The sequence below is a fragment of the Hylaeus anthracinus genome, unplaced genomic scaffold, assembly GCF_026225885.1.
Source record: "Hylaeus anthracinus isolate JK02 unplaced genomic scaffold, UHH_iyHylAnth1.0_haploid 12001, whole genome shotgun sequence".
Taxonomy (NCBI): Eukaryota; Metazoa; Arthropoda; class Insecta; order Hymenoptera; family Colletidae; genus Hylaeus; species Hylaeus anthracinus.
The window spans coordinates 18,033,958-18,047,171 of NW_026534348.1; the positions used below are offsets into that span (position 1 = coordinate 18,033,958).

Here is a 13,214-nt window from a genome sequence, read left to right on the forward strand (position 1 = left end):
CCACCAGGCAGTCATTCAGGCAGTAAATTCGTGCAAAGTATAAAAAGTCTAGTTTGTTCATGAAAAATTGATTTTCTTTTTCTCAACGATATCTAAAAGGTTTAAGTCTCAAGAAAGATTGTACGTAACCTGTCATACTTCGGTTAATTTTTAAAAACTAAATAGGTGAATGGGCATTTTCTAAACTTTTACTATATTCGGTAATTATTTAGTGTAGTGTGTTATGTAAATGTATGATCTTTATATGCAAATATCTCGGAAACTAAGGCCGAGCGGCGGTAACATATATAGCGAAAAGTTGTTCAGAATGACGATCTTGACAATATATTTCAAGGTCATCGAAATCGGTGAAGAGGAAATACTTCTAAATAATTACCCTATATTCATAATTTATAATGTTGAAAAAGTTAAATGAAAAATAAGTGTAAATAATTTATTTATCAATATTTTGATCATTTCTGTGTAAGCCATCTGCTTGGGTATACCAAGGGTGACGCTGACTTCAATTTCAAATCATATCTGAAGTGTAAAATTCTCAAACAACTGATGACGCTAAAGTCCATTGAAAAATTGCCTTCCATGCGCGTAATTACACTTGTGCTGTGTTTTGTAATTGAAAGTGACTCGGCTACGTTTAATCTGTCACGTTCATTCGATAGATAACAAGATTTATGATTGTTCATTACGAGTTATTTGAACGATGAGCAAGCAATCCTCCTTAAAAAAATTCGTGCAAACTATAAGAAGTCTAGTTTTTTCCATTAAAAATTGATTCTTTTTCTCAACTATTTCTCAAAGGTTCAAGTTTCATGAGAGGTATCTATGCACTATGTGAGGAATTTTTTCGAACTAATTAGGTAAATAAGAATTGTTGAAACTACTACAATATTAATACAATGATTTGAACTCAGACAAAAATATTGAGTGTAACAAATTTAGTTTATAATATATTATTCCAATTTCTTCTAAGGCTTCCTCTGCTTCGATAAGCAAAAGATGACCCTAATTTTGAAATCATATTTGAAATAGATCATTCTTAAACATTATAACAATATTCTGCATATCTGAAAAATCATTATTTTTTCGGGCCACTAAAGATACAATTTTTGTGAAAAAATCAAACAAACAAATTTAAAGTCATGCCATTTTTTCAATTTTTCAAAAATAATTTTGTAACATTCTGGACTTTTTTAACTGACTTCGAAAAAGGAGGAGGTTACTCAATTCGACATGTATATTTTTTTTTATCTGCTTGACAGTTATGTACAATATTCTACGCAACTTGTAAACAAATTGAACAGGATCGTTGATTTGTATACAAAATCTCCTATATATATATATAAATAAACGTACCAAATTTCAAAATTTCATGTCAAATACTGTACCTGCAAAAAAATCCTAAAAGTTACCTCGATACTGCTAAAAAACTTAGAGTATCTCTTTATGTCATGTAACGTCAATAAAAATCCTCAAATGGTCCTCTTTACGATAATATATTTAAATGCCTTACTCAAGAGAAATTCTAGATTAAATTTGTGTTGGAGGATGGCAATTTTCACCATAGAATTGCGATTAAAAAGATTCGTTTTAGAAGTAACGGCGAGAGCTGGAACCGGAATACCTGGTGACGCGGAAATTTATTGGAAAATTGCCCTCGATGGGCTTAATTACGTTCGTGATGCATTTTGTAATTGAAAGTGACTCAACTACGTTTAATTTGACACGTTTATTCGATAGGTAACGCGATTTACCTTTCGGTTTGCTGGCTGTTTATGGATCGTTTCACGGTTAGCTGACTCGCGGACGATCAACATGGCGCTTTGCAATGAGTATTTTAGCTTGATTGGATTAGTTCCGATTAACTTTTTGTGGTTAAATGCTTCTTTATCGATTCAGATACGTGCTTCTCATGCGTGTGACGTGAATTGTGTAATTTTTAGACGGAACTTCATTCCATTGATAAGACCACTTTAGAGGTGGCCTCACCACTTAAATACAATAAGGAGAGATTAAAGATGTACGCAAGTGTTTGAAAATGATTGTGTCGCTTCCATTGTAAAAGTTTCGAATTCAATTTTGTGTCCTTTACGTTAAATATTGCACTTAGATTAGAAGACATATTATTTAGTGAAATGATACAAAACCCTTCTTTTAATGTTTTATTTCCTTTGAAACTGTCAAAAGTTGAATTAACTGCTAAATTAAAATTTTTTACAGTTTGAAAGAGGTGAAATATGTTCCATAGTTTTGTTAATATATTGTTTTGTACGTATCACATATCCATCACTTTTCATTTTGTTTTAATTTAAAGTAACACAAACAAAAACAAACAAACCTGCGTTGAATTTTTCGTTTGCATTGGAAATTTCACCTGAAAGCGAAATAACAAGAAGTTTTTAATACTATTGAATATAAAAAATTAATTCATCATCAAATAGTATCTATCAAATGAATCTATAAAAAACCTATATGCATTTTCTACTTTTTCTTTTATTTATTATTTCACATTGGTTTCTTAGACAGCGTACAAGAGAAATAAAAAACCACTTGATTTGAATAAATGTTGTTAAAACTGAATTTGAATAAATGTTGTTAAAACATAAACACATATTAAAGAAACAGTTTAAAATTGTATTAAAGAAATAACCTAGAGGGTAGTCCCTTAAGTATTGTTCTTTTATTAAGCAGGAGAGCGTGAAAAGTTGGTCTGCGCCGAACACAGCTTTGAAAACAACCTTCTCTATAAAAAAAATTTCTCAAAAGTTAAGAGAAAGATGATGTTCCATCAGTCTCGTTCTCGGAGACTTATACGACCTCTATTCATTGAAAACGATCAAATTATCCGTCGGTGTATCTAACAAAGCTGCTAATAAATTGGGAAAACACGCGGAACTCTAAAACGCACAAGATCAATAATCGTGTGTCTGCAAAGTTAGATCAGGATGAATTACTATATTATTTTGGACAGACTGCACCATAACACCGATAAGCAAATAAAAGTATAATGCAGCACAAAGGTAACTAGAGGACGAGGCCAAGTGGGTTAACATTCGCAGCGGGCATTTTATCGTTTCTAAACGTTGAAAAAACTAGTGAGTTGATGCACAAACTTCTCTTCGATTTCGGAAAGAATTTTATCCTGAAAATGAATAATTTCTTGGCTATGCATTGTATATCATTCGATGGTTTTCTTTTTTTCTTCTTTGATGGTTTTATTTTTGAGTTCTTGCTTCTTTTTAACCGACTACGAAAAGGAGGAGGTTACTCAATTCGACATGTATATTTTTGTTAAATGAAATGGTAACAATTTCAAGACAAGAGCAGTTTAGATACGTCTAACGTTTATATCTAAACGTTTGAGTTATGAGTTCTGGGTTATTTTAGTTCAAGCACACGATAGGTACACAAATTTTGTGAAAATCCAAAATCTTACTCCAAAAAGTGGAGTGACTTCATAATTTTGTATAAGCAAAACGTCGCATGAGCCGAGTTCGGATAACAAGAGCTCATCAATGTGTTCAAATAAGCAAGTACCGTGGCGTCGTTAGTTCAAATAAATGGAGTCCTACCGTACATCACGAACAAATAATTAAATGTTATTTATGTATATTGAATGTATACATACTATTTGCATATTAACACATTCGCGATCGCTGACTTCGTGAATTCACGTCACTTCAAATTCAATTCCTGGTTATGCAAAAATTATAAAAATCTTTTTATTTTATACATTATAAATTTACAACATTGACATTTCAAAACATATTTCCTAACTTTTATCTTCGCCCTAAGGATACAAATTTTCGATGTCTAGCTGTAGAATTTTATTATTTTCTTCACGTATTTTTAATAATTTTTTCCTCAGGAACTGTTGCATAAAATTAAATGAATGTTTTTCCCCCTTAAAGGTATGATTAAGGAAAGTAAATAAAAAAATTTTTTTTTGGTAAAAAATATTTCGTCATTTATTTACACAATAATATGCATGTGTGCAAAAAAAAAGTTATCCGTTGGCGCAGGTGATTTTGACTCTCCTGGTAATCTGAAACAGAAAATCGAAAAAGTTTATTAAACTATGTCGTCACACCTATCGTCGGAACCTCCAAGTAGTCGATATCTTGATTTTTACTTACAATTTCACCTTATTTACGGTACAAAAAAAAGTGTTTTTTTTTCTCTCTTTCACAAGAAACGCTGCCATTTTGTTTATTTTCGATGAAATAAATAAGTAGAGGTTCCAACCATAGGTGTGACGACATATGTAATTTAATAAACTCTTTAGATTTTCTGTTTCAGATTACTAGGAGAGCCAAAATCATCTGCGCCAGCGGATAACTTTTTTTTCCTGCACACATGCATATTATTTTGTAAATAAATGACGAAATATTTTTTACTAAAAAAAAATTTTTTTATTTACTTTCCTTAATCATACCTTTAAGGGGAAAAAATAATTCATTCAATTTTATGCAATAGTTCCTGAGGAAAAAATTATTGAAAATATGCTTTTTTTTGTGCGTTCACAGTGAAATGCCCCCTTAATTGCATTCGTTATGCATTATTCCAATAAGATGTTGTCTATCTCTGAACACGATATCTCCAAAAGCATCTTTATTAGTGGATAAATAGGCTCGCACCATTTATATCCCGCAAACTGCGTCCACTAGCCACTGACATTAACGATCGTTTCCTCCCTCTGTAGGTGTAGCCATGAATAATTCACTCGGTTAAAAGGCAGAACATCTCCGACTTTGAGGTACCGAGAAGACTCGAGAACAACAGCGTCAAGATGGGTGAGATCCTCGGCTCGGCGAGCTTCCTCCACCTGGGCGACATCGTCAGCCTCTACGCGGAAGGAAGCGTCTCAGGATTTCTTTCTACCCTCGGGTAAGTTGAATATTCATCAAGTAGCTCTAACTTGCTACCTTATACTACGATTTCATAAGCTGACGACTGCGAATCTCCGTTGCATACTGATTCTGGGACGCTGGAATGATGGAAATGCTCCTTGGAATTGTTTTTCGGTTTCAGCTTCCAATTGTTTTAAAACATTGAAATTAATATTAATTTTTAACAAATACTTCAGTCATCAAGTAATCTCTTACTTTGATAAGATGTTTTTCTTTAAATAGTGTAATAATTATCTAAAGGAGTTAATGTTTGATTCTTTCTCAAGAATATCAGCTAGAAGTACTATACTCTTTTGCCAACTATCTAACCCTATCATCCCTAAATTATTCCACTACTAGTTATCTCTAGAAAATTCTACAATCTAGAACAAGAATATATTTTTTTGGTACTTGTTAGATATGCGCGAGGACAGTGAATATAACAAGTTATGTTAATAACCATTTATTATAAACTAGGCATAGGAAATACAATTATGCGAACCGAGAATAATTATTACCGTTCCGTGTGTCACGCGGAATGGAGACTATTATTAAACAAAATCGGATCGACAATGAAGTGTCGGAACGATGCTAAGTGGAGACAATCGCAGCGACAGTGCGGCGAATGATAGACAAACGTGGACAAAAATAATATTTCTATTTTTTTTTTACTTGTTCGTGCTTGGTAACATAGAAAATGGATTTGGATAAACAATTGTGGCTAAAACATTTTCATTGAAATGCTTATATATGACGTACCAAACAGATTGCGCCCGTTCTAACAGTATTCGTCGCCGATTGTTCTGAAACTTTGCATGCGTGCAAAACATTGATAAATATTTAATACGTATTTTTTGATTTTAGTCCGTTTTCATATCTCGAGGCTAAAACCACCCATTAATGTTCATATTAGGATATAAAAATATACATTTTTCCTTTTGAAGTATTATCTTAAAACTTGGTATGCAAGGGTTTTTGGGAGCACTGATTCTAAATCTGAAATTAATGTTTAGGAACTCAACATGATGCATCCACACGGAGGAACAAAATGCGAAAAGTAACTCGATTTGGATGAAAATTTATATTGTGAAGTTTTTGGGGTCGTTGTTTGCGAACCCGGTATTAAAACTTTAAAAATGAAAAATGGCAGACAAAAATGGAAAAGATATTCAATGAGAATGAAAGTTGGTGCTTTGGGGTTTTTAAGGTAGCTTCATAAAATTTACCAACTTTCATACTAATCATGCCTTAATCATTTTTGTTTTAATGATTCAATTTGGCATTGTTAATTATGTAAGGATATTTATTTTGAGGTTCGGCGAAAACTGCCAAAATTCCAAGACAACACACAATATAACAGACAAAATAAAATCGCAATACAAAATGAATGACTAATCAATAAATTACTAACACAAATTGATAAACATAACTGACAACTATAAAACGTACAAACATATCTAGTGGTTTAAATATAAACATACATCCAATATTCACATTACAATACATTACAATTATAAGAATCGTATGATTCGTGCGATTGTTTAGCGTAGGTAATTCTTCTTTCCATGTTAATTGTGAACACCGACTTGTTTTCGAAAATCGATGATGTATCTGGAATTCTCTATTACTTGAAAAATGATGTTTTGTTACTATTTCAAGTACCTATCTTCGAGTATCTACATATCAATAATATAAGAAAGGGGAACAATGTATAAACATACATAAATGATTATTAACAAAGGCAGACATTCCAATTTTAAATAGTAAGAAATATAAAAATAAAACGAAGAAAGTACAATATAATATTTTTTTTTTCGTAGCAGAGGTATGTAGATAAATAGGAAAATTAAAGTGCGTTATTAATACGAGAGTTTAAAAGTAAGGAAGCAAATATAGACTTACTTTTAATCTAACAATTTTAAACGCAATGCAAAAATCGGTGCTGAATGTATTCAAAATTGTTTTATTTTTTGTATGATGTGCAATAACATTGTATAATATTTATCATATTCATTCTGATGTATCAATATTTATAGATAAAATATTGTTCTTTTATAAAAATAATTAATTTGAAACGGTATGGAAACGAATGATATGGAGAGTGTTTCCTCCTGTCTCAACTGAACAAATCGTCTTTATTTCGATGTTTTCTAACAGTTTAGAGTTTCGATAATACACCCTTAGATAGTAAAGGAAAATTCCTCCAAAAATCTTTAATGGGATACTAAGAAAATGATGACTCTTTCTCTAAAAAGTTGAATATAAAATAAAATATTATTTTTATCAGAAATAGTTAAAGATATTTTTCGTATCGCATAAAATCTTATAAAATCAAAAGATAGTAATCACAATTTGTTATAATTAGACTGCGGATCTTTATGTATTTATAGGAAATTTGAATGTGCAAGAGCCTGCAAAATCCAGACAATATGCAAGAATATAAAAAAAGATTAAAGGTAAAGTTCATGTTATAATATTTGCAGAATAAAATAAATTCCTATTTGGGTTCCATTTTTATAGGCACGTTCGCGAAGATTTTATTTTGCATAAAGATTCACAGTCTAGTTATAATCATCCAGAAACGACCATTATCAAACAAATGTGTCAACGTTTGGGACGTGACTTCGCACCACAAATAATTAGCTAGAAGGGCTGACACATCAAACACGCATTGTTAGTTTCTTTCACCTCGTTTAGATTCGAATGATTCTCTTGGGGGGATTCGTATCAACCCCTCGTGTTCGTATCAAAACGTTCCAATCTCAGAACTGCCTGGCTGTTTGCGTTTCACGTAACGATCAATCTTCCTTCTTGTCGTGCTCGCGCAGGAGGAAAAGATTTTCAGTTCCAACGGCGAGCACTCGAATAATCCTAATGCGGCTATCACGTTTGGAACTGTTTTCCGCAATCCCACTGGGTTGATTAGATATTCAATGCAAACACTGATATCTTCTCCTTTGAAATCTTTCGGAGCGTCGTTCCGCGGTGTAGTGATGAATATTTTGAGGCATGCATTTTCTATCGTAGGATGAAATTATCCAAATTGCAGCACTTTCGACTTTCTAAAATTTAGTTTATGTAATTTGTAATGTTTATTATTATTGAACTGGGGATGTTTATGCAAATTGATACTTGCATAGATACAGAAAAAGAATTGAAATATAAATCAAAATATATCTTATCTTCTAAACAATTTAACATGCATATTATTGTTGATATTATATATATTGTTGCATATAGTACACTTTGAACTATTCATATTTTTTCTTTGACATTTTTTTAAAGACACAAACTTGGACATTTAAAATTGTTTTTAAATATGTAAGATAAAAAATTAAGAATAAATTGTTAGCATCGATGCATATATTACAGTAAACATCTTTCACCGTTACATTGTACTAATTTGAACTATCTTTCAACATGATTCAAATAAGATAATTTTATTCTATATGACTCAATAATTTATTTTACTGAAATTTAAATAAAATTTCATTTCTTGGTTAATCTATCCATACAATACCAATGGAATCTTTTTCAATCCCTATGATTGTATCTTCTTCGTAAAGGGATACCTAAAAATTTATGAGAAATTAATTGAAACCTCTCCATAAATATGGGTTATCTAAAATACGTTTCTTCATAAATTAATTTTTCATTAATTTTACTATAACGTATACGTTTGTGAAAAAGGGCCAATCATAGGGGTCGAAAACGTTTCGTTTGATACTGCTTCTACAGCGGAAGCAATAAATTAAATTTTCTAATAAACAAGTATGAGCCAAATTACTTCATTATTTATAATTTTAAAGCAACGCCTCGTGAATGGATATACTTAATTATGAACTGTATGAAGCAAAGAAATCCAGGGTCTATTGATCTCTGGGAACGACTAATCACCAGAAAAACGTTAGTGTTTTTGTACATTCACTCGATCCGGTTTATTAGAATAGCAATTATGCGCAAGTTCTACTCCTCTAGGACTGGTTCCGTGTAAAAGGCTCAGTTGGCCGCGTGCATTAGCGACAGGTGTTTGCATACGTAATCCTGGTCTTAAAGAGCGCCACGCCGGCGAAGGAAAACACACAACGAATTAATGTAAACGATATATTCCTTTGCTGTATTACATCGTGTACTTGAACCGCAAAGAAGATACACTATCACTGAAAAGTTTAAACATTCACGTTCAGGGAAAAGAAATTCCATATAATCCCAAGAGATTATATACTCAATCGCGAAGAATCATTTACCATGAAAACAGCTGAGCGAATGTAGTTTCAATTATATTATTTCATTTAAAGTTGGGGATGTCGAAATTAAAGTAATATCGGTTTACTCTGAGGGTTTAATGTTTAATTTTGGAGCAGTACTTTTTTGGACTTCCAAAGCATTCTTTGTATGAATCAATTCTCAAATTTAATTCGTAACTTTGTTCTTAACAATGTTTTGAACGATTGCCTGCGATTCCTGCCTCACTAAGATAATTTAATTTAATCATTTTAATTATTGACTACAATTATATTATGATGTAATTATAAAATTACTATAGTAATTTAAAAAAATCGAAAGTTAAACGAAAAGTAACGTTTTTTTTTTAAGTGAAGTTTTGAGGAATGAAATTATATTTGTGAATTTCTACAAAGCCGATAACAATTGTCTCTATTTTATTAGTCAAGGCAATCAAGCTTAAGGTATATGTGAAGATAGATAATCATTTATTGCTAATTAGTGAAATTGCAAATATTTCACTTGAGACGTAGTAGTTTGTTGGTATATAAGAAATAGACCATTAGTACAAACATGAGCAAGATTTAATTCCAATAATAGACGATGTATAAAGATACCATATAGTGATTTTTATTGGTACATTGTGAAATATATTTTAACATGTAACATACTTCCACTTTATAATTCAAATTTAAAGTTTTATGTAACATAAAACGAAAACCATATTAATCATCTTTAGAATTCTCATTTTAATACAATGGAATTTATTTGCAGAAATGGAATTGCTTGTTATGTGGATTGGTTATCCGAATAATCACACGAAGCGGTTATCGAGGTTCCACTATAGGTTGTATTAGGAATGTTCCTCTGCGCTGCAGCGTATTGCGGACAGTCTATTAGAAGTGATTAAAGTCATTGAACATCTATAATCAAATTTCAACTCCTCATTAGTCGATAACCGTGTTGCACTTGAACATGCGTAACAAAAACCACGATTAGTCTCGAAATAGCCCTCGGCGAAAGATACCTCGTCATCAAACTACGATTTCAGGTTTTCTCATTTTTGCATAAAATCTTAAAATTAAGGAACGATGTCAGATGATATATGTTGCGTTCCGTATTCACAGAAAAGTAACCGAGTAAGCACTAACTTCGTTAATGCTTATCCTAACAGAAGTTTCAGTTATGCAACATATGTCAAGAAGCCGCTGAATTAATATTGATCGTAAAATGTAAGTAGACAATTAGTACGTCAGGTATGTACTAGCGTGCAAGAGGGCGAACTTATAAAGTGAACGGTGTGTTTAAGTTCTATATTTAAGAGGCCTAGATTGGAGGTAAAAGCAAATCGATTTTTCATTCTTTATATTTTCTCAAAGTTCTAAGTCGTAAAAATTGTATACTGGCAAGATTATAGCGGAATTCGAAAAATTGCCAATATAATAGGACTTTAACAAGTTTAATGAAAAATATTAATGGATAATTTTTTTCTCTTACTAATTCCCTTTCTATTGTTTCCTCTCACTATATATTTACTTGAAATTTGATAAACTTATAACGCAAATATCCCTTTATAACTCCAACAAAAAGCTCGATATTTATACGAATAAGATTGTCTTCTAAATACAAATATAATACATAATAAAAATAAGGAAATAAACAGTATTGCTTTTATTTTGGAACTATAAAATATTGTTTATCAGCTCTATACGCGTGGAAAAAATAAATTTGACGAGAGTGAGATGCTCTAATTACGACCTAATTTCTCTTCAAACTAACCCAGCCGCGGAAAAAGGTCTCTCAGATTCTATTACAGGACGAAAAAAGACCTTCCGTGGGTAGATGGACCTTTCACGTTGGATCAGAATGTTTGACATCGTCTTTTTTACGTCGACGCTAACCGACCAACCATAAACAGTATCGCCTAATGGCTGACAACAGTCTTGTCTCACAGGCACTAATACTTTGGCCAGGAGTACTAACAAAAGATGTTTACCAACCCAAAACTCCATTAAGTATTCTGTGCAAGTAGTAGTATTCTGCTTCATTCGTAACTCAAAAACTATTTTCGTTGGTGTTAACAATAAAATGTTATTTCAGTAAAAAATTGTGTAAGCAGATATAATTCAATATTTATATTTTTTAAATTACTTTAGTCTCATATTTATCCATTTTTAATATAATAATTAACTTAATACAGTTAACAAAGTATTTGAAACTGTAGAATAATCCTTATTTTAATTTTTATTTTAATACTTCTCAATATTCATTTTTACATTCGCGTCGATATTTTCATTTCTCAAATGTTGTATATTTTTTTTTTTAGTTTGATAGTTAATCGCGTATCACTTATAATATAAATATCATAATAGTTGTCAAATGTTAACAAATTATTTTTGGTCTCAATTATATTTTTTTACTCAAAAGAGACCATTGATTAACTTCTTTCGTGAAACGTCGAATCATAAAATAGATGAAAGCTTGTTTAGGAGTGTAAGGTTATTATTTTCGATCTTTTGGGATATCTCTTATCATTCTAGAAATGTTCCACAGAAAAGTAAGATACCCTCAATCAAATTATTTTATTGTTGTTAAGTAGGATACATTATATGTCGTTAAAGAGGATTATGATTTCTCTCAGCTATCTACGCATCAATTCCACGTGAATAAACGTAGATATGACATTGCGAAGCGTTTTAGCTTTTAATCAGTCGTGTAGAATTAGCTTTGTGCATATACATATAGACATAATTCCAATGGCTGCGCGTTGGAAAATAATTAGAGAACGTCTTCCGAACCATTTTCTTTATGAAACGTTCTGATAATTTAAATTCATGATACTCTTTAGCGTTTACAAATTGTTCATTATTGAAGTAGAACTAAAAATAAAAACCTTTCCTGAATCTAAGAATCAGAATATTAGTATTAGTTATATACTGAACTATCAAATTAAATTACTTTTCTGGATTTCTCGTAAAATCAATAGTCCACGTTATTATTAAACAAAATCAAGTTTAATATACACGCGAAGAATGGATTCCCAATGATCACTTGATGTTAATAAGTGAAAATGAAAATATTTTTGGCAAGAAATACACCTGAATACAAAGATTTCCATTGAATACAAGCAAGGTTCTAGCGGTTCACTGTGAAATATGTTTTAATATATATTACAGTAATATACTTATACTGCGTAACTCAAATTTTAATATATTGCACTATATGTTTTCATCTTACAAGAAAATTGTTTTCCTGTAATTCTTCTCGCCTTATTTGTTTTTTCCTATTTGCTCCTGTATAATATTTTATTCTTTAATTTTTTTACCCTTAATTTTAAGAGTTATCGTCTTACTTATATTATTTGGAAAGAATCATAAAAAATGGTTGAAACGTCATGTACCTATTGATACAGAAACAATATCTCTTAAGATTTGTATTTCATTAACACTAGGTTTATCGAGATTTCTTATCATTTTTCTATTACTGAAATAATGCTGTAATAAGTGAAGTCGATTTACGAAAATTAATTAGGAGGTTTTGTTAAAAAAATGTACAGACTTCGCGCACACCCAAGAGTTGGAGAGATTGAAAATCAGGTGACAGGATATCTCACGACTAACTGATCGCGAACTGCCACCTGCTTCACCATACTTAATGATTTTCCGCGACAGAACATTTTTATTTTTCCGAAAACCCCTTCATTGGTTCGTGACGTACTAAGAGCCAATTGTAACGGAACATTCTTTTGTTACTACACTAAAATCTCCTTGAATGCACAAATTTCTATACGATAAATGCCAAAAACCATCCACACACCACTTTACACTATGCACTTTACACTTTATATTGTTAGTATTGTTAATAATTAATTTAACTATTGTCAGAAATTAATATTTTTTTGTTGCAATCAATAGATATTAAAATATTGACAAATATCTCACGATTAATGTCTCGAATGAATACTTATTCTGAACCGTAATTGTTATTAATGTTTAATCGAACACTGAATGATACTGTATGTTCACAAATGTTGAATTATTTCGAATTAAGTTTTAATTGTTCCAATCAGTAGATATTAAAATATAGAAAAATATCTCACGACAA

General features: G+C 31.1%; 1 protein-coding gene across 14 annotated transcripts in view; it reads left to right on the plus strand.

The window, feature by feature from the left end:
* The window catches only part of LOC128891195 (inositol 1,4,5-trisphosphate receptor), a 112,654-nt gene that overhangs the window by 35,213 nt on the left and 64,227 nt on the right, over positions 1–13,214 (plus strand). For all 14 annotated transcript variants that reach the window (XM_054150498.1, XM_054150505.1, XM_054150502.1 and 11 more), the window contains exon 2: positions 4,700–4,884. In XM_054150498.1, the coding sequence (XP_054006473.1) occupies positions 4,787–4,884 (98 nt within the window). In that variant the 5' untranslated portion in view covers positions 4,700–4,786. The remainder of the gene's footprint in view (positions 1–4,699; positions 4,885–13,214) is intronic.